The sequence below is a fragment of the Anolis sagrei genome, chromosome 4, assembly GCF_037176765.1.
Source record: "Anolis sagrei isolate rAnoSag1 chromosome 4, rAnoSag1.mat, whole genome shotgun sequence".
NCBI classification, from domain to species: Eukaryota; Metazoa; Chordata; class Lepidosauria; order Squamata; family Dactyloidae; genus Anolis; species Anolis sagrei.
The window spans coordinates 206,894,511-206,917,674 of NC_090024.1; the positions used below are offsets into that span (position 1 = coordinate 206,894,511).

The window sequence follows — 23,164 nt, forward strand, 5'->3', positions numbered from 1 at the left end:
TGTATTTATTTGCTGGCCAGTGCTCTGAAAAGTGTCAATTAGCTAGACTTAGTTCCTACTATTTATTTTCTATAGTTTTCTTTTCATGTCAGGAGACACTTATAGAATCATAGAATCAAAGAGTCGAAGAGACCTCATGGGTCATCTAGTCCAACCCCCTGCCAAGAAGCAGGAATATTGCATTCAAATCACCCCTGACAGATGGCCATCCAGCCTCTGTTTAAAAGCTTCCAAAGAAGGAGCCTCCGCCACACAGGGAGGGAGTTCCACTGCTGAACGGCTCTCACAGTCAGGAAGTTCTTCCTCATGTTCAGATGGAATCCAACTTGTCAATATCTCTCTTGAATTGTGGTGCCCAGAATTGGACACAATATTCCAGGTGTGGTCTAACCAAAGCAGAATAGAGGGGTAGCATTACTTCCCTAGATCTAGACACTATGCTCCTATTGATGCAGGCCAAGATCCCATTGGCTTTTTTTGCCGCCACATCAGATCACTTGAGAAACAGCAAGTCGCTTCTTGTGTGAGGAAATTGGCTGTCTGTAAGGACGTTGCCCAGGGCGATGCCTGGATGTTGGATCCTTGTGGAAGGCTTCTCTCAAGTCCCCACATGGGGAGCTGGAGCTGACAGAGAGAGCTCAATCCACTCTCCCCAGATTTGAACCTCTGACCTGTCTGTCAGCAGTGCTGCTGGCACAAGGGTTTAACCCATTTCACCACCAGGGGCTCCTTATAGTGCCAGCAAAATAGTACTAGACACCCAGTGTTTAGATTGCTGGCTACTGTGGTCCAAGGCTATTGCCATGGGACTTACTCTGATAAAGAATGGGCCCACTGACAGAAGAGGGTCCCCAGTACAGAGCTCTTTGGTGTGGGCTGCACAAAAGCAAATCTGGCTTTGTGCTATAGGATAAGGTTCAGGACAGAGGTAAGAAACTCTTCATCCAGTCGGAAGCTCTGATGACCACTTACCCACCAATTGGAATCCTCCTCCCCATCTACTACAATGATCTCTCCAGCCTGGAAGGTTAACTCATCTTCATGATCAGCTTGACAGTCAAAAAGTGCTTTGACTCGACGCAGATAGGATTTGGTCTGAAATAAGCAGCACAATTCAGTGACTAGCTTGCACACAAAGATAATGGAAGTACTTGTTCCTTACACAAGTATAAGCCTACACAAGAAGGAAATGTTCAGAAATGAAAGGGTGTTTAATGAATGGCATGATTATATATATCTTAATAAAAGAAATGGGGGAGTACTTGAATTTTGTGGTTTTGGCTACACCTAACTAGTCAATCAAAGTAGCACATTTAAAGAAACTGGTATATGTACATTTAATGTACAAAATCCTAGCCATATAGTGAAGCAGACTTCACATTGTGAGATGTGAGGATTCATACAAGTACCATATTTCTCTTAATCTAAGGCACCCTTTTTCCTGTTTAAGGGACTCTAAAAAGTTGTAATTAGTACACAGTGAACTTCACATTCTTCAGAAACTGTTTTAAATGTTTTAATTTTCATCTTGAGGAGAGAGGCAACTTGTGTTCAAGTATAGCCATTCTTATGACCTTGTCACACAGCTGCCAAGAATGTTGCGCACTGTGGTAGGGTGTGGGGAACGTGGCGCCCCACACCCCACATTGCCTGACTCCAGCTGAGGGCAATCCCATGGAGGGAAGTGTGGAGTGTGCGTGGAGCGCGCATGGAACACGCAGCTTCCCCCCCCCCCCATTGATTCTAATGGCAATACAGGAAGTGTCTTGTGTTGCTGCAGTGGCGGCATGCGCCAACTCCATCCTGCTTCACCCATGGAGTCCCGCTGGCATCGTTAGATGGGAGCTGGCAGACTCCGTGGGCAAAGTAGGACAGAGCTGGCGCATGCTGCCAAAATCCGCACTTTGTGATGAGGTTCTCATCAGCAAATGAGGCACAAAAACAAACATAGGAAGGCAATTTTGCAGACCAGATGAATTTCAGTTGCCAACTCACCCACATATGCATATAATATTAAAATATATATTGAAATATATAACCTGATGCAACCTAAAGACTGTACCTGTTTTCTACCTGTTTTCTGTCTTGTAAGAAAATAAAGAAAAAGAAGGGAAAGTGGCAAAGACCCTCATCCCCTCAGTCTAAGAAGCAGAAGTGGGAAATGATACCTGTTTCAGAAACATTTATTGGGAAACATACAAAGAACTCACCGAGTACCCCCTTTTTGGCAATGGTGGCGGGACATCATCTAAAGACCCAGGTGAGTGGGGAATAGACCAGTGATTCTCTCTTGAACATTGATTTGGCTCAAAAGATGCCTCCTGTTCTTTCAAAGCAACTGTAATACAAATAAATAAATAAATAATAATAAACTTTATTTGTACCCCGCTACCATCTCCCCAAGGGACTCGGTGCAGCTTACATGAGGCTGAGCCCACAATACAACAATAAAAACAATAGCAACAGTAATACAAAACAATAAATAAACTCATAAGCAGAAAATAAGCAATAAACATTAACAATAACACAACGGCGTTTAAAAACCTATGGCTGGGCCAAATGTAATAATTAATTTTTTTAAAAACAATGCTGGGCATGACCAGGTGACATATAACTAGGATAGAAATTTTGGAGAGGGATGAAATGTGCAGACAATCCTAGATCATTAGTAAAGTGCGTTTAGGGACATATTGCTGGGAGTTTCCTTATTCTGGGAAGGCACACTGAAACAACCACATTTTCAGGCACAAAAACAACCACATTTTCAGGCACAGTGAAACAACCACGATAAATATCAGGCACATTGAAACAACCATGGTAAATATCAGATAACATTATGGATGTTTTCAGGGGGCAAGAAAAAAAAGGATGGGCGATGCTCTACAAAATTGAGACAATAATAGCTTACAAAATCCTATCCATATAGTGAAGCAGACCTTACATTGTGAGATGAGAGGATTCATACAAGTACAATTTTTCTCTGATTCTAAGGCACATGAAATAAAACATAAGTAGAACCTAAATAAAACATAAATGAGCTTTTCAGATGTATAAAACTACCAAACCACACAACTACATACTGCCCACTACAAGTAAACTACAAACTAAGTGACTATTTTGAAAAACAGAACAGGGAAAACATACACACAGTCACACAAAAGTACTACAAACATCCCATTCTCTATTGTGATCCCTTATATGCCTGCTCCCTTGAAATGATAATGGGATCACACTTTTACTGTAGGAAACACTCTTCCAATTCATTAATCTCCCCGTTTATAAATTTCCCCATCATTGCCAAGAAAAAGTGATGAATAGTATCAATCTTTTTAAATATTAGTCAAAGATTTCTCCTTAATCAGCACCAAACATCACCTTCAGAAGGAATAGCTGTGTTTGAAAATATTCACAGCCTGCTCCCCCCTGTCTTAAGCATCACGGGTTCACCTTCAAAAGGCTCTCTCTTTCCCCATGAGAGTTACATCATTGCTGGTGTTTTGAGAAACAGGAAAGTCAGATAAAATAGGCCCATTTGATTCACAAATACAGAGTTCAAAGAATAGAAAAAAGCAACCAAAACTGGAGCAACTGCCCATAAACAAAGTTATAACTGGTGGCACAGTGAATTCAGGGATTGCATGGTTGAGATGCTGGAAGGCTTTGATTAGCGGGGATGACGACATTTTCTGCATCCATTCCTGCCTTGCGTTTCCTGTTCCCTTTTGGCTTACTTGCAGTGCTTATACATGGCTGGATAGAGACACACAACTAAATAGATTTCCCAAACAAAATATATACTGTGTGAACTATCTTTGTTGTAATGCCAAGTATTTCAGGGTGCTTTGGTATCAGATGAGCCACTCAGACCCATTCGCTTCTCAAGAGGCTTTGGTGGAGGTGATAAATAATTCTTCACGTAATGCATAGTTAAGTCACAGAGTTCACTAAGTGATGATGTCTACCAACTTACTTGGCTTTAAAAGAAAAACAAATACATGGAAAATATTGTTTATGTTGAAAGCTCTAGGATTAGAAACTAATAGCTAGTTGCTGACAGCAGCAGGAAACCTCTACCACTCTTGAAGGCAGTGGAGACACTGCCCATAATCACTACTTCTCCCATTCCACACTTTCAGGTTATTCTCTTCTGGCCTCATAGGCTCTTCTCCCCTTCATGCCTCACTTGCTGTCTTCTTTTGACTACTAAGTCTTCCTTTCCCTGCACCCCACCTCCCTCTTATTGTCTAACCTTTCTCTCCTTTGAATAGAAAGAAGGAAACCATGAAAATGAACAAAATCTGGCTACCAGAATTTTAAAAAAACTCTAAAATTAGGATAGCAAATAAAGAGCAACACTAAAAAAACAGAGGGGAATTCCATACAAGAATTAATCAGGGCCAGCTAAAAACACTAAAAAAAACAGAGGGGAATTCCATACAAGAATTAATCAGGGCCAGCTAATACCTCCCAACAAAGGATCCCCAGCAATCAGCCAGGCTTTGATGCTACAATGCCATTAAATACTAATCAAGGTGGCCAATTGCAACATTCACACCTGCCTCAAGCAGACAAGAGTTCTTTCTCCCACCCTGGACATTCCACAGATATATAAATCCCACTTGCCCACTTTCCAACAGACCTCACAACCTCTGAGGATGCCTGCCATAGATGTGGGAGCAACATCAGGAGAGAATGCTTCTGGAACTCACAGCAACCCACTTTCTCTCCTTGTCAGTTTTTCTTGTCACTGTTTCCCATCTTCTGTGGAAAGTAATGCCAGCCATACAAAGCAACTAATGCTGTTCTCCATAGAACGGTCTAAACCTGAAAATGTGGGCAGACCAGGTGCTCTTGGAAAACATATGCCGTTTCCAGTGCTTGACTTTGTAGACTCCTCATAGTGAGTGATTCTGGGTCTGATAGCTCGATCACTCACTTTGCCAGATTGGAAGCCCAGCCATAGTTGCTTGAGAACAAACAGAAGATAATGAGTTATTGGACTTCCTCCAGGCATCTTGCTGACCACCCAAGATGCTGGGAAAGATAGGCCATTAGTCTGACTGATCATTGATCTAGTTCATACAGGGCTAGATGAGCAGCCCTACAATTAAATTGTGAAACAGAATAATGCTTGGCCTCAACACAGACACACACACCAAAAAAACCTTTTAAACTATTATGAAAGGAGCTGTGCCACTTCTAGTCACTGGTAATATCATGGGTTCATGACAATCATATGACTAAAATTCAAACAGCATTTTTTTCCAGCAAGAAAAAGGAGCAATTCTGACAACTATCAAAAAAGTAGCTTCCCTACAATACAAGTGTTTCCTTCATGCACTCACGGTATTATGTAGAATCCCAGCTACAACTGAATAGTAACTTTAGTGGAAACAATCTTACCTGGCTGCCAGGAATCCTCTTCCTCTTGGGTTTCAGAAGATCCAGAGCTGAAGGAAACAACAAGGAACATTCATTCAACTTAAAAGATTGCATATTCCCTCTTGGAGATTTATGAATAACATTTACCAACTGATATATACCAGCTGACTAGGGAGTTACAAGCACACTACAGAATGTCCACTGTATCTGTGGGTGTGGGATCTGTGGATTCAACCAAACATGGATTCAGACCATAGTCCTGTACACAACACAAAGCGAGGTGTCGTGTGGTTTCTGGGCTGTATGGCCATGTTCTAGCAGCATTTTCTCCTGATGTTTTGCATGTATCTGTGGCTCCTCTGAAGATGCAGGATCCCCTGAAGATGACAAGCACTGTTGCAAGCAAAACATCAGAAGGAAATGCTGCTAAAACATGGCCATACAGCCCTGAAACCACATAACACCCCAGTGATTCCGGCCATGAAAGCCTTTGACAATACAATGCACAGTCTACACAATAGATGTAGCATACTACATACAGTACTATACTTGCAGTCTCCAGCAGTAGTGCTGCAGGCCAAAGCAGGGGACTGATCTACTCCTTGAGGGTGGGGACCTCAAAGAATTCATGGGGCTTGTCTCCAGCTGCTGCATTTTTCCTATCTGTACTGGTTTCTGGAACCAAACGCTTGTAGACACCAAGCACTAATTTTCACAAGGATGTATCTAAGCCTCCTAAATGAGCATATATATTATCTGCATTTGAGCAAGATTTATAGACAAAGAGCCCACTCTGGTTCAAAACAAAGAGCAGAATAGCAACACCTGGCACAAAGCAATACATCACAGACAAATGTATTATATTCTTACTTCAAGCTCCTAGGAGAGGCTCCTTCTGGAGAGCAGCGTCTTGGAAGGGAGAAAGACTTAGAGTCTAATGGAAAGCAAAGACAAAGCTTTTTGTTTTATTCATAAGCAGGAATCGAATCAGATTATTCTGTCTAAAAATTCATGAAGGAGCAATCATTTTGGAGAGACATTTTAAAGCCGTAATGAATTCCATTTTTGATTGTAACTTTTTGGTTACCATCCATATCTTATGAGTCACACACACACAAAATTTTGGAAATTCTTCAGTATGAGGGTTAAGCCAAGAAATGCTTAAATCATGGCCAAATATTCACAAATCCAATCAAGTCAAATTACAAATCAAATTACACAGGCTGCTAAACTAATCTACCTAAGAGTTGGGGGATAAGAGTATTCACAAGAGCATCTGTTTACATCACAGAGGTAAGGAGAGCTGGACAAGAGGGGAGGACAGTTTGGGTCACTCCAACTAACTAATCCTTGCTCTTCAAGTACTAAACTTTGTTATACATCTAACAGAATCCAGATTATTTGCTCCTCACAACAATTATAGACAGTATGTGAGGGGAAGTCATACAGAGGAGGGAGCAGGATTGTTTTCTGATGCCCTGGAGACTAGGACGCAAAGCAATGGCTTCAAACTACAGGAAAGGAGATTCCACCTGAACACAAGAAAGAACTTCCTAATGGCGAGAGCTGTTCAGCAGTGGAACTCTTTTCCCAGGAGCGTGGTGAAGGCTTCTTCTTTGAAGGCTTTTAAACAGAAACTGAATGGCCACCTGTTGGGGGTGCTTTGAATGAGATTTTCCTGCTTCTTGGCAGGGGGTTGGACTCGATGGCTCATGAGGTCTCTTCCAACTCTGTGATTCTATGTACACATCTTCCTTCTCCATTCTGAGTCACTTAGCAATACCTCTGAGATCCTGTGACTATGTATCACAGAAAAAGAATCAGTTCTGTATTTCTTCAGTATGTGAAATAACAGAACTCTATAAGTCAACATTGAAGGCAAATGCACACACGTGGCTGATACACATGGCATTTTTAAAAAAAAGAAAATAGTCTCTGTGCAAAGAGTTCAGTGTGGTGAACTGAACTTAGAAATGATTTGGTAAATTGGGATTTGTGACTCATCACATTCTGGCTCAGCTTATGTGCAAAAGTAAGTTAATCAAAAGCTCTCTTAAATTCCTTCCCACACAAACAATGTGTGGGAAACAATATTTGTGTGCATAAGTGATTTTTGCTCAAATGGAGCACATAGATCCTAGGTCTTCATTGCCAAACTGTCGTGAATCATAAACTCATAAGAGTTGGAGACAGCACAGGCCACAAAATCCAACCCAGTGGCATGCAGGAAAACACAATCAATGTAACCCTGACAGATGGACATCCAGTCTCTGCCTAAAAGCATTCGGAGAAAGAGACTTCATCACACTGTTGAACAGCTCTTGCCACCAGGAAGTTCTTACTAATATTTAGGTGGAATCTCTTTTCCTGTTGTTTAACTCTACTGCACCATGACCTTGTCTTTGGAGTAGCAAAAAACAAGCTTGTTTCATCTTCAATATAGCATCATTTCAAAGTTACTGAATTTTCTAGAGGAACTGCAGGGTTTTACCCCAGAAAAGTGACATGTCCATAATTAGTTACAGTTGTACTCATAATATGAGACATGGTTGGGTAAGTACAATGGAAATTTATAGACTTGAAAGCTATTTAACTGAATAACCAGATATTTTAACAGGAACAAAAATTTGGACTCAAGAGCAAGTGGCCCTTTGCCTTCAGTATGGCTGATATGGCAAGAAGATATGAATTGTTTAACGACTTCTAGAGCAGTGGGTCCCAACTTTTTTTGACCACTTTGCCCAGGGACTGCTTTGCCCAGAGACCGCTTTCCTACATTGGTACCAAAATGGTTATGAATCAGTTTTTGGTCAACTATAGATTTAGTTTGGTTATTTGAGGTGCTGATTCAGAAAACTGCACTAGATAGACCACATCAGCTTGAGTTTCTGATACAGAACATATACCATCCAGTAGTCGCCATCTGCTCACTCACAGAAAACCATATTTAATAATCTAGAACTGATGTGGTCTATCCAATGCAATTTTCTGAATCAGCACCCCCAAATAACCCCAGGAACAGACATAAAAACGAAAACACAAAGACATCCATACTTCCAGACACTACAAGGAACAGCTCCGCTCAGGGGGAGGGAGGAGGAGAAGTAGCAGGAGGCTTGTTGTTATGCCTTTTGTGGTTAGTTAGCCTCTCCCTTCCCAATATCCCCATTGCCTTGGCCCTATAAGAGAGTTTTGTGAGACCAGTTTCTCTCGTTGCCACCATATAGTAATGGTGTGGCTGTGGACCATGTTTTAGTTCTTGGGGACCACTGGTGGTCCATGGATCACAGGTTGGGAACCACTGTTCTAGAGCACTGCTTCCTAAACTGTGGGTTCCCAGTCCCAAATGCAGTCCCCTCAGCTCAATGTTTGGGTCACGGAAAATTTGGAAACACTAAAAGATTTCTGAATGCCACCCATTTGCACAAATCTCTTAGCGACAACATGCAGTGTTTACAGTGGACTCTGCAGAAAATGCTTCAGTAACACTCCACAAAAAAGGAAAAGCGGCCTGTTTAGAAAGGCTTGACTTATTATCAGTAAATGTTTGGATTTATATCTGTTTTATATGCCGATAAAACCAGGATCATGTAAAAAAAATTCAGACAGAAAAAGGTTGTGAGTGGGAAAAGTTTAAGAAGTCCTGATTTAGAGGGCCAAAGGTGGCCCACCCATGGAGTAAACACAGAAATGGTATGAATGTTGGAAAACCATATAATAAAGAAGACTGCAACTGTATAAAGAAGCTTTATCTGACACTTCACATTAAGGATCATTCAATGCAGTATGGCCTGGACCCCAACTGAGGAAATGAGTTCTCTTACCTTCAGTTGGGCTGCTGAGATTCAATGGTGTGCAGGGGGAAGGCTCCGAGGAAGTTCGCTTATGCCGAATTGTTAGAGGTGGAGGCAGGATCTTTCTAGCTGTTGTGCCTTCAAGGAAGGCAGACCGTTTGGATGGGGGTGGTGGAGGAGGGAAACTGGGAGCTGAAAAAAATAGATTTAATAATACCACATTTGTTAAACTGATAGAATTCATGAACAGAGACAACGAACAGAATGGTGGTGTCATTACCAGGGTTCTTATTTCTGATAGTAATTAAATCAATCTAAATTAAAGTGAATTTATGGGAATAATGAGTAAAGGAAAAGGTAAAGGTTTCCCCTTGACATTAAGTCTAGTCATGCCCAACTCTGGGGGTGGTACTCATCTCCATTTCTAAGCTAAAGAGCCAGCGTTGTCCATAGACACCTCCAAGGTCATGTGGCCAGCATGACTGCATAGAACAGCGTGACCTTCCTGCAGAAGCAGTACCTATTGATCTACTCACATTTGTATGTTTTCAAACTGTTAGGTTGGCAGAAGTTGGGGCTAACAGTGGGAGCTCACCCCACTCCCCAGATTTAAACCACTGGCCTTTCAGTCAGCAAGTTCAGTAGTTTAACCTGCTGCGCCACTGGGGGCTCCACACAATGAATAACTATATAAAAAGAAGGCCTCAAAGTCTTAAAAGCTTTGAAGTTAGAGGGAATAAGGAAGCAGTAGTGGTCACTGTGAACAAAAATAATAATTAAGCATTTAAGTTTTCTTTTCAGCAAATGGAACACAAGAAGATTAAGGAAGAACCTCTTCCTCAAAGGGAAGGAAGTCCAGACAAGACACTGAAGTAGTGTCTGTGTTTTTATTATTTAATTGGATTATGTTATGGTTGTTTGGTTTAAGTATGTTCTTTTTCTTTTTGAAGATGTATTCTTTTTATTATTATTTTTGCTGAAACTTAATAAAAACATTTTAAAAATACAGTTAGTGCTTATTTCATCTTGTGATGTTAGTGGGTCTCTGGGTTTGTTCCCTATTCTCCATTCCTCAAACTGAGGAGAAGGAGGAATCTTAGGGTGAGAGTAGTGCCCTGAAAACTGCATGTGTAAATATTTTCCTAATTGTTAGATTTGGTTTGAATGGCACACTTTGTACAACTTTGTTTGATGCTTAATAACATCATTCGGGTCTGCCTATTGTACCATCATCTTGTAATGGCAACATGATCTCTCACTGGAACATCACAAGGGGTCGTCTCTAGGTCTTAAGTTAGGATTCTCGTATTTCAGGCTTGACAACCCAATTTCATTGCAAATATGAAATTGCCAAGAAGAAGAAAATCTCGAAGTCTTAAAGTCTCAAGATGTTTCTTTATCAGAAATAATTCAGTAATTGAATTCTCATCTGAGAGGAGTAAACAGTGAGCAATGTTTTGTTTTATTAAACACTTTATGATTCTATTTAGACATAGATTCCTGTATGGCAGGTCTTGACTAGATGGCCCCTTGAGCTCATTCAAACATTATATTTTCCATTGCTATGCTTATCTAAGTTTTGGTTTCGATTTAGGGTCCCTGTGTTTATGTCTTTTCCCCTCAAGTCAAATACAACCAATACAGAAACTGAAGATGCTAGAAAACCAATAGGCTGGAATTAAGAGGTTGCCATTATGCATGCAGTATCATATTTTAACCCAGATATTTCATATGTATATTAGGAGCTCCCGGTGGCACAATGGGTTAAACCAGGCATGGGCAAACTTCAGCCTTCCAGGTGTTTTGGACTTCAACTCCCAGAAATCCCAGCCAGCTCACCAGCTGTTAGGAATTGTGGGAGTTGAAGTTCAGAAATCCCAGCCACCTGGGGGCCGAAGTTTGCCCATGCCTGGGTTAAACCCTTGCGATAACAGGTCTGCTGACTGGTATATGAGAGAAGCCTCACACAGGGTGGTAAAACATCCAGGCATTCCCTGGGCAATGTTCTTGCAGATGGCCAATTCCCTCACATCAGAAGCGACTTGCAGTTAACTCAAGTCATTCCTGACACACACACAAAAATACGTATATTAGTTTTATATGTATATGTATGGTATACTGGAAAAGGCAGGAGTCTGCAGCCTTCTCTCCACTGTGAAGTTGAATGCAAGGATTAAGCATGCAGGACCCCAGCAAAAGTGGAAAAACTTTTTTTTCACCTAAGAGGACATGTCTATAGAAATGCCAAGGCTATCCAAGGCAGAACTGGACTGTACAATTGCCCTGGAGAAACTAGAGATGAGTAGAGAGATCCTATTAAATCAAATCTGCAAATAATCAAATCTAGGAAAGTTCAACCCACAAATGTGGAGGGCTCACTGTAGTTTTGGAATCTGAATTCATTCTGCAGCAATTAAAGCCAGGAGAAATGAAAAAGGTGGATGAAAAAGAGAGACTAGAACATTTTTAGCATTACCGAAGAAGTCAGCCAGCAGATTTAATTGGGACTGTCCCTGCCAACTCAGAACAACGGCAGAGTATACACTTAGCATATACTGCAAACACTTCATTATTAAAATGGACTGCAACTGACAGTACTTGGAGAACAAGCAGTACTTGGAGAACAAATACAATTTCAGAAGGGAAGAATTCGCATGATGGGATTGTGAAGTGATGGAATGGTACATTGAAAGGATTTTCTAACCTCTGGGTATGTTACGTGGTGGCAGTGGTGGACCAGTGGAGGGAGAAACTGGAGAGGACTTAGAGACATGTGGTACGGCATATAAGTCATGGTATTTGTCCTGAGAAGCTGGACTGGCTCCCTTTGAAAAGTTTGCTGGATTTTTCCATGACTGAGATGCTGCTCCAGGTAAATTGTAGCAGCTTTGAGGACGATGAAAGTGATCCTTTTTCACAGGACTGAGCTGAAATGAAGACAATGTCAACAGAAAATTGGGACATTTGGTTAATAGCTTGAAAAACTACCTAGAGAAGAAAATGACATGGCTGGATCAGATCAATGCACCAGCTAATTCAGTATTCTATTCAGAGCCAGAAAGTAACTTATTATAAGGGTACCTGCAATTATTATGTACTTGAGGGTTGTAATATGAAGGTATAGAGTGTGATTTGAGTGGGCTGGAACACCTGGAAACCACAGTTAGAATCCCTGCTCTGGTACAGAAACCCACTGGTTTGATTCTATAATTCTGACAAGATTACCATTTGGTAACTATCAGAGCAAATAGACATACAATTGCAATATAAAACCTATACTGTACTGTTGGGCTTGGCCTCATGTAAGCCGCTCTGAGTCCCTTGGGGAGGTGGTGGGGGGTATAAATAAAGTTGTTGTTGTTGTTGTTGTTGTTATTATTATTATTATTATTATTATTATTAAACCTACCATAGCATATGCCCAATTTCAAGGGATCAACAATCTGTTGGAAAGTCTTTGCTAATTCTATTAAGTATAGCTAAGAACTGGAACATTGTGAGCAAACTCTAACCTTTGCAACAAAAGATCAAAATAAGTGGGATCTTACCTTCTCGTCCAGGTCATCATCACTTTCAAACATGTCCTCTTGGCCGAGTCGCCAGTCATATTCCACATGCGCCCGCATATTGAAGTGATCATTTTGTGCCAGCTAGAATACAGAAAACACCCAGCCTTTGTTTGAGATTTGTATGGCAAGTTCCAAACCAAGGAGTGGTGGTGTAATAACTGTTTTCTTTCTGTGCTCAGGACTTCCAGTGAGGAAACAGGAAGAACCAAAAGACAATGAGAAGAGATCTCTGGAGCTATAAGGCCAGCACCATAAATAGCAGATTGATGGCAAAAGTAGTGCTCGTTATATTCAAGGCCAATCATTAAATATTTATGAATTTAAAGTGTTTCCTATAGGCCTGGCCCAAGGCAAGCTACCTAATACGATGGAGCTAAACAAATGTACAACAAAAAATTGCACTCTCATGTACCTCATAAATTGGGTTTCAATATCCAGTGCATGCAGTTCAGTTTTTGTCATTTCCATAATTATATAAATTTGTGTCTTATTGTTTGAGGTCTTGCAATGCAGAAACCATGCAATGTCTCAACATTTAAAATAAACTTTTAAATTTTCCAAGGCTTCTCCTTGTTTCTTGGGAGTGGAGAAGTAGGATATGATGTTAGTTTTTATCAGAGCTATCTAACAACATAACAGTACATTAAAACCATAGTCTATGTTGACTGCAGCAGTAGTGGTCACACTCTGGGGAACATTTGCAGTATATAGTTTAAAGTGTCACATAAATTTGAAAATCTGGTTTCATAAGGAACAGTATAAAATGAATTTATACCATGGGCCAAAATAATTTTCCAGTAATCAGAATCTCTAAAAAGGCAACTGCAGACATACTCCAGGTAACAATGTATCCACAAACAAGTTCCTTTTTGCAAAGTCTTCTCATGCCCACCCCCCAATCCTTCTTTTTCTGTATCTAGCTGGGAGGTGTTTTTTTGTTGTTGTTTTTTAAGCAGAGTTGGCATCATGAGACAGCTGAAGGAGGGCTGGAGAAGTACACACCTTTGGTGTTTGGTTGCAGCAAGCTTCCTACAGTAAACCATAGAATAAAGGTTGATCAAATCCTATTGTTGCCACATGTGCCTGCCTACAAGAGGCAAGGTAAACAGCTGCTGCTTCCAGACTCTTACTGAACATGCATGAACAAAAAAACAGAGAAAGAGGGAGGGCGGATAATGTGCTCCAGTAGTGATATGTTGAAAAAACTGATTTATGCCACTGCTTCAAGATCAGAAAGCGGAGGTGTGTATCCTGCTTCTTACCAGATCCTCACACACAGCATGATTCATTCGCCTAGCAACATCGAGGGCTGTCTCTCCGTCTTCATTGGCTATGGGGGAAATGAGAGATGTCACCATAAGATTAATGATGATGGAAACTGTTAGCAACTTTGACTTCAACATTATAGTCCATTTTGATTTATTCTCATTATGAGACTTCAAGTTAACTCCATCTTATGAGTATAGGGTTTTCCTGGAAAGCTGTTAATCAGAGGTGAGTTACCATGGTCTTCTTCTAAGACTGAAAAAGTGTGAAGTGGCCAAAGTTGCCCAGAGCTTTCCGTGGCAGAGTGCGAATTCAAATTCTGGTCTCCTAAGTCCTACCTAATCTAGCACTCAGACCAAAACATCTTGCCAACTATCCAATTTTGATTATATGGTAAACTTTTCAAGGTTCAGATTAGATCCAGGTGAAGAACAAATATGTTTTGGGAGGTAATCACAGCCATGGGAACCCACTGGGTGGCCTTGGGCAAGTCACACTCTCTCAGCCTAAAGAGAATGACAATGGCAAATATATTGTGGTAACACAAGTGGGTAAAATGCAGAAAATGGCTGTGCTTGGTGTTGTTATGATAATTCTCAGTTCACTGCAAAAAGGAGTTGAACCTTACCACACCACCAGCTGCACCAAGTTCATATGCTTTCTCTTCTTCCTCCACAAGAAGAGGCAGGAAGATTTCCCTTCTAATTTTAATTAAACACTGTTTTGCTTTGTAATTTGAATACAACACATTGTATTAAACTTATGTGCCAGGAGGTGATTTCTTCTGTCTCAGAAGTTCACCATAAATCTTCTCTGTGACATCTTGAGGTCAGCAGAGGCACTGGTGGAACGGTCGGAGCACAGAGCAGTTGGATGGACTAACTTTTTCCCATGGGAAAATAGTTATAAGGGAATAGGGCAGAATACTGAGCATAGTAGGAAAAGAAGTGGTTTTGGTGAGAACGCCATTGGCGACTTTTTCTTGGACTGTGGAAATCTGAGTAATAAAGCCAATTCCTAAGAGAACTTTGTGAGTGGTTTAAGTTACTAGCTACATTCTGCAAGGAGTGACATTATGTATGTTTAGTTGGAAACAAATAAACTTTGAACTGTGGGCTATAGAAACAGCTTGTTTCAAACAAATCTTAGCTGAGATTATACACTGTTCAGATATAATTCAGTTAACTGAAAATCAAACCATTGTCTCCTTGCAACTTCTCCAGAGAGGGAGGAAGTAACATAGAAAAAGAGGGGAAGGACATTTCAGTCCCAATAGGCCACAATTTAAATGCAAAAGGTGACAATGATTTCTCTTTGAACTCAGTGTCTACAATCCTACCACTTAATGTGTGTTGTATGACATTCTGGATAGTATTTTGTACCTTTGAACAAGTGGATCACAGTTCATGAAAGCCAATACTACAACGTTACCTCTCTTTTTCTGCTCGGTTACTCCTTTGGACAGAGCTCACTGTGAAATCTCATTATACCATGAGCACAATAAAATTAAATATTTATTGTTTATTTATTTACTTCACTTGTATATTTATTTTCTCATCCCAGCAGGGGACTAAAAGCGGTTTCCAACATGATTATGGCAAACTTTAATGACTCACATACAGAAACCAAACATAATGGTAATAACATACAATTATCAATTAAATCATAAAATACAACATCATTTAACATTAAAAATGGAATTAAAATGGAATTAAAAACATATCAATATAAATATTAAAGTCACACAATCCAACAATTGTCCAGGCCATTCCATATCTATTGCACATAATCCCTGATGGAGTACCTGCATTGGAACCATTTAGAATCACATAAGTATAGAATCATAGAGTTGAAGAGTTGAAGGGACCACATGGGCCATCAAGTCCAACCCTCTGCCATTTACAACCATTAAATGTTGTAAATGTCACCATAAAGCAGTATAGTTTTTAACCACAACAGTATTTTTGAACTTACCATGGCTAAGTAAAAAAAAAAGAAAGCTACAGAAATAGAAACTGCTACTGAAGTATGGGGCAGGGGCAGAGAATCAAAAGAAAATTATCAAAAGTTACACAAGGTACAGTTGTGATATAATGTAAAGTTAAGAGATAACAATTTAAGTAATCAGGTATTTCCTCTCTTATCTCAAACCACTAATGTTTGTATGGTTACTACTTACTGATTCCAATGTTGGCTTTGGCACGCAGGAGGAGCTTTATGCATTCAGGTTTATTGTGGAGGCTGCAGTAATGAAGTGGGGTATTTCCTTTGGATGTTTGTTTCACCAGGCTATCACTAGATGAGAGAAAAATATTGGCTATGAAGACACCTATTTTAGGCAGCCTTCATTTCTATAGGTCAGTCGTGGACAAGATGTGAGTAGCCAACTGTTGTTTAAGTACAATAGTAGTTAACCAAAACCATTTAACACCATCTGGAAGGCCACACATTGCCAACTCCTATCCAATAAATTAGCTGATACTACATTGATATTATGGTGCTCCATGCAGTCATGCTGGCCACATGACTTTGGAGGTGTCTACGGACAACGCCAGCTCTTCAGCTTGGAAATGGAGATGAGCACCAACCCCCAGAGTCGGACTCAACTAGACTTAATGTCAGGGAAAAACCTTTACCTACCTTTACAACCAACATGGTTAATTGCAACATTGTTCACAACCACATTCACATTAAGATTCACCATAAATGCAAATGTGTCACAACATACAGTGCCTTTTAGATAACCAATTTATATTCCTCAGAGTAGTGATCCAAATAATCCATATAATTGCTACTTTTGCTTTACTTTTAGAAGAAAGATAAACTTGGGCCTTGTTGTTATTGCCACACCTTGTACTACAACAGCTGTATCATTGCTCTTTTCTTCAACTTCTAATTTTCCTGTTAGATGGAGGAGGTATAGCTACCAGACTTAATGACTTCGTAATTCTCATTGCATACATACTCCCACTGTTTCTTCAACTATCCAGGTGCTATAGCTCTGTCTATGCCTAAGGAATCAATCTTCATGAAAAATATGGAACGTCAGTTTTATTTTCTTAAGAAAAGCACAACATTGATACTGCCACCATGTTAAGGACTTTGTCACACCGGTCTGTTGTCATTTAAGCAGACAGAAACAGATGGTTAATGGAGCATTCACTTTCACACCAGTCTTCCACACAGCCTTGATTTCTTTGGCCATGTTTGCCCTACTCAGTGCTGGTGTAATCTTTTTCTTTTCATATTACTTTGCCATAACTGTGTGGTAGTGCAAGTATGGCATGCTCATGAAACCCTCCTACGTGTCGTAATATTAAGACAGCAGAAGAAGGAAATTATAGCACAACAAAGCCATAAAACAATGGCAATAGTGGATACACTAATGGATTTTTCCATTAGTGAAAACATGCACTCCAATCACAATTCAAGTGCAATGCAACTACAAGCGAGACAGGATGTCAGGATGTAAACACCTTTATCCTATCATAATTTCACTGTATCCGCATCATTAAGAGTTTTAGGGACTAAGCTAGAGCATCAGGATAGCAGCATATTATATATATATGGAACGACTTTCAACCTGAACCAGAAGCAAGTACAAATATGCATATTCATCACTAAATGACTGACAATTTGTGTATGAATGAGCCAAAATAACAGACAAATACCAGACAAGCCAATCTGTTACTATTATTTCAACTCAGTAGATTGGACATAAGGTAAATTATGTAACATGGAAATTCATGGGGGGGAAATCCTATTCGTCCTCCTCTCCATAGGCACCTGAAAGCTTCAGAGTGTCCTCCTGTACAAAGTGGGACTGAGCACAATGTGCTGCTAAAGCAAGGGAGAAATGGGAAAGAGGGCTGCTCACCTCTCTAGTGACTTCTTGGAGGATGCAGATGACTTGAAGACCTTTTCCTGCATCTCATCAAGTAATATACATTGCATACACATGTGAACTATTCATAAGTGTTAGAATGCAGTGCAGGAATGCTACTTTATAGTTATTGATAGTTCAATAGTTTGGAGAAACAGACTAAATGACATTCTGCAGTGGGGAGTGCATTTTTGTATATGAAACAAAATGGCAAACTATCATATCATAGTAAGATTTAAGATTTTCTGAATTCCCACTAAAGTTTTTTTCCCTCCAGGTTACACAGAAGGCTTTTCTTCCCCCAAGGAAATGTAAGGAGTATGCTGAACTTCTACCCTTTCTGTGTAAGATAAAGAAAGTTTCAAAGCAGTCTAGAACTCAACATTTGCCCACAAGTTTCAGCCACAGAAAGAAATAAAATGCAGCCCCATTAAATCCATAAAATAGGCATGTGGGAGTCAACTTACCTGTTCTGTACCAGAAAATCTACAATATGCAAAGAGGTTCGGTCACATCTTAAAACCGCCAAATGAAGAAGTGTCTCCCCAGATTCCTTTAAACAAGAAACAAACATACTCAGTGAGTATTGACAAATATTGATGTTTCCTTGCAAATCAGTGTGGACACAGAATCATTCCCTTATGGATGAGGATTCATCCCAGTACCCAATAGCAAACATTCCAGTGGACAAGTTACTGCATATATTCATGTATAAGTCAAAGTCATGTACAAGTTGAGAGAGGGTTTTGGATCCAAAATTATGGATTTTGCTGTGATTCATGCAGAAGTCAGGGGTCATTCCATAAAAGGGAAAAGCACTGATGCTGCTTCAGGGGACCAGTTACCCCTCACTACCACTCCCATTTCCCCACCCAGGCATTCAGAAAAGCCAGAAGAGGAGACATGGACAGAAGAGAGCAGGTGGTCAGTGATTCTTTTAGGGTCTCCTGGAAAGGACTAAGTGCTTGCATTTTGCCCCTCTACTCAGAAAAGGGGCCATAGTGGTGCAACAGATTTAACCACTGACTGCTGAACTGACTGACTGGAAGGCTGGCGGTTCAAATCTGCCAGATGGGGTGAGCTCCAGCTGTTAGCCCCAGCTTCTGCCAACCTAGCAGTTTGAAAACATACAAATGTGAATAGATCAATAGGTATCACCTCAGTGGAAAGATAAACAGCACTCCATGCAGTCATAACATCCACATGACCTAGGAAGTGTCTATGAACAACACAGGCTCTTTGACTTAGAAACTGAAATGAGCACCATCCCGAGCTGGAGATGAAAGGGGAAGCCTTTAGCTTATTCATTGTTTCTAGGCACTGAATACTTGCCTTTGTGTCTGCATATGCTGGAATCTGCCCTGAATCCCCTCAGGGAGATAGGGGAGAATGCAAATAAATTATTATCATTATCATTATCATTATTATTATTATTCATTCTTGGATAAGAATTAAGGCACGGTACTCACATTGACTCATGGATAATTTGACCTAGTTTTTTGTGTTTTTGGACTGAAATTTCTAGACTTATATATGAGTATGTAGGCTCTTTTGCAGGTCCTTACTATTATTTTTTATCATCCATGCCTTGCAGGAATTCTGGACTAAAACTATAAGCAAGAGGTAACTGCATTATTCTTTTCTCTTCATTAGCACAGTTATGAGTAGCGGATGGTTGCTTCACCCTGACAATCGCTTGTCCATTCAAAATCATTCCTTCAAATGGTGTTCTTTCCTTTCCACTTCAGAATAATGGATTGAGGATATCCAACTGTAAGCAAACATCTCTACCCAACTCTGGATTTAGAGGCTTGTGTTGTGCATTTAAAAATACCTATCAACTGGAAAGTATTACATAATTTACACATGAAGTATAATTTGGCCCATGGTACAAATCCCATTACTTAGTATTTATTATAAATGCAGGGGGAAAGGATGCTCAAATATATGTGCCTTCGCTACCAAAAAGAGACAACTTAATCACTGGGTTTATGTGGCATGAAATTCAGTGCAAAGAAGGAATTACTGTTCCTCGTCACACAAGCTAACGGACTTGCAATAACTGTCAAACACAATTGCAACTTAGTGTTAATTATTCTCCCTAGCATATGCTTGTCTTTTTACAGGCTTCCTTGAAGCTGTTTCCTTAGCTAGCATTGCATGTTTGCTTCTATAGCATTGCTGTGAATGCTGCTAAAGTGCATGCGTATCAGTTCCTGGAAGGAGGAAACCTCACCTGGCTGGACTCCAAAACGGGCTCACTTAAATCCATCTTTTCTGCATATGCCTGAAGCAAGACATATATATTTTTCTCCTCGACAGCTTCCTGTAGGTCCTTAATCCTGGCAGCTGGGCTTCCTATGATTCCCTGGGCAACATACTTTCTATCAACATACTTGGCTATGATGAAATCCTTTCGAAGAGTCCTGTAACGATACAAAACAACATAGGCATAAAAAATTAAGGTCCCATCTACACTACCATATAATCCAGGTACTGTAGACTCATACAGTGGATTATGTGAGTCCACACTGACGATATAATGAAGTCTAAACTGACTTTTTTGTCAGTATAGATGGGGCCTAAGCTTCAGATTGAAAGGAGTACTCTTGTGAGGAGTCAGCAAGCAATATCTTTTTCCCAAGGGATAACAGCTCACGACAGTGTGTTTACATATATATGCAAATACACAAATTGTCCCAATCGTGATTAAGAACAGTAAGATTCCTTACATGGGACTGTCAGTAGTAGGCTTTAGAGCTGCATTGTGAAGATTGGCTTCTACGATGTCATTAAATCGTGAATTCCCAATATTCTTAGCCAACTGCAAAAGAAAAGGAAAGAAAAAGTTAGTTCAGCAAAACATACATATATATCACCACTAAGCATGCACTTATCAGCATATCAAATTTTGCACAGGTCTTAAGACAAGGAAGTGCAAGATAGAGAAGAAGAAATTTTGAACCATGAAAACATTGACATATTATCACTGTGTCATGTTATGATTCACTGAATTTGTTTTGCCCAAACAGAGGATGAGAAGAAAAGAAACCACAGGCATTGTTTGAAAGAGAGATAAGGTGAAGTAAATAAGATTTGGTAGAATGCAAAAAGACAGGGTGGTGGTGGTTCAGAGGAAAACAAGAAAAATACAGAACTATGCAGAGAGGCGGGGGTTTTCAAATAGTCTGGGCCTGAACTGTTTAGGGCTTTATAGGTAATGACCAGCACTTTGTATTTAGCTTGGAAGCACTTTGTATAAGTCCACGAATAATCAAATCCACAAAAGTCAAACCTGTACATATAGAGACTCGGTTGTATTTATTTATTTTATTTATTTACAGTATTTATATACCGCCTTTATCACACCTGGGGGGACTCAAAAGTGGTATATAAATACTGTAAATAAATAAATAAATAATATATCCGAGTTTCTATATGTACAGGTTTTACTTTTGCAGATTTGATTATTCATGGACTTATACAAAGTGCTTCCAAGTTAAATACAAAGTGCTGGTCATTATAAAGCCCTAAACAGTTCAGGCCCAGACTATTTGGAAAAAAAAACAAAACACTCTCTGCATATAAACCAACATGAGCACTGTGATCTGCGAAGGAGGCCCTTCTCTCGGTCCCACCCCCTTCTCAAATGCATCTGGTGGGAACAAGAGAGGGGGCCTTCTTTGTGATTGCTCCCCACCTCTGGAACTCCATCCTGAAAGAACTGAAAACTCCCTCCTCTCATTTAAGAAGCTGTTAAAAACTTACTTGTGTACTCAAGCATACAGAGAGAAGGAGGATTAATACATTATTTGAATTTTGACTCAGCTCATGGAGACTTACCTTTGTTCAGATGGCCTACTGTTAGTATGACTCATTTTAAATGTGTTCATTACTTCTGATCATTATTAGAGTCATTAAATAAACTATTTCACTTTGTATATTTAAATTTCTCACTTGTTATTATATTGTTTTATAAGTATATTCTGATGTTATTTGATTGTTTATTATTTGATGTGCTTGATTATGTTATGTTGCTCAGGTATTGAATGTTTGCCGATCTTTTTTGTACACTGCCCTGAGTCCCTTTTGGGAGATAGGGTGGTATAGAAATAAAGTTTATTGTTATTAATTAGAATGTGTTCTCTAGGAATCCTTATGTCCTCAAGTGTGAGTCCGTGGTCACCTTTTTCCAGAGTTTCATCACAGAAATGTACTTGAAAATCTTGAGATTATTAGAAAGATATTATCTCATATACAATATATATAAGGATGGGCTCAAAGCCAACCTTAAAAATTCTGGCATAGACACTGAGAACCGGGAAGCCCTGGCCCTTGAGCACTCCAGCTGGAGGTCAGCTGTGACCAGCGGTGCTGCAGAATTTGAAGAGGCACGAATGGAAGGTGAGAGAAACGTGCCAAGAGGAAGGCGCGTCAAGCCAACCCCGACCGAGACCGCCTTCCATCTGGAAACCAATGCCCTCACTGTGGGAGAAGATGCAGATCAAGAATAGGACTCCACAGTTACCTATGGACCCACCAGAATACTGATCCTGGAAGACTATCCTACTCGGCCAACGAGGGTTCACCTAAGTATACAATATATATATTCATGATTTTTCAACTTCCACAGGGTTTTGAGTCCCGAACTCCAGTAAATGATGAGAGTCTACTGTATTGTACTTTAGCTGAAAGCTGAATCAGTGGTACCAGGAAGAAGAATGTTGTAATAAGCTTTGAATAATAAACGGTAGAGTAGAAAGAAATCAGCTCCCTACCAGAAGCTCGGAGGTTGCCAGCTTGTCCAAAGCTAGTGACTGGATGCGAGAGTGGTGAACGCCCATTTCTCTGTGAATCCCAGAGCATTCAATGCAGATGAGGATTCCCAAATTAATGGAGAGCCAGGCTGGATCTGTAGAGCAAGGGAATTCAATGATATAGTCAGGATAAGTGACATGGTAAGTCATTTCTACAGGTTTGCTTCATTAAATGTTATTTGGTGTCGGTGTTGTATACCTTTAAGTTATTTCTGATTTACAGAGACCTAAGATGAATCTATCAAAGATGAATTCCCAGCAAGATTGTTCAGAGGGGCTTTGTCTTTGCCTTTCTCTTTAGGTTGAGAAAGTGTGACTTGCACAAGATCATCAAGGAGTTTTCCATGGATGAACAGGGATTCAAACTCTGGCCTTCAAGAGATCTACTCTACTTATAATTGCACTTTATCAGACTTGTGTGATAAAGCCTTGAGAGAAAAATGGATTACTTTA

The 23,164-nt window shown here is 40.1% G+C and overlaps 1 protein-coding gene across 1 annotated transcript in view; it reads right to left on the minus strand.

Moving 5' to 3' along the window:
• The window catches only part of LOC132773271 (arf-GAP with SH3 domain, ANK repeat and PH domain-containing protein 1-like), a 47,891-nt gene that overhangs the window by 1,962 nt on the left and 22,765 nt on the right, over window positions 1-23,164 (minus strand). The window contains exons 15-27 of the mRNA XM_060772417.2: window positions 22,673-22,806; window positions 20,627-20,718; window positions 20,131-20,320; window positions 18,362-18,447; window positions 16,191-16,306; window positions 14,008-14,075; window positions 12,725-12,826; window positions 11,881-12,103; window positions 9,207-9,368; window positions 6,253-6,316; window positions 5,404-5,450; window positions 2,211-2,338; window positions 973-1,095 (exon numbers count right to left, since the gene is read on the minus strand). Of these exons, the coding sequence (XP_060628400.2) occupies window positions 973-1,095; window positions 2,211-2,338; window positions 5,404-5,450; window positions 6,253-6,316; window positions 9,207-9,368; window positions 11,881-12,103; window positions 12,725-12,826; window positions 14,008-14,075; window positions 16,191-16,306; window positions 18,362-18,447; window positions 20,131-20,320; window positions 20,627-20,718; window positions 22,673-22,806 (1,535 nt within the window). The remainder of the gene's footprint in view (window positions 1-972; window positions 1,096-2,210; window positions 2,339-5,403; window positions 5,451-6,252; window positions 6,317-9,206; window positions 9,369-11,880; window positions 12,104-12,724; window positions 12,827-14,007; window positions 14,076-16,190; window positions 16,307-18,361; window positions 18,448-20,130; window positions 20,321-20,626; window positions 20,719-22,672; window positions 22,807-23,164) is intronic.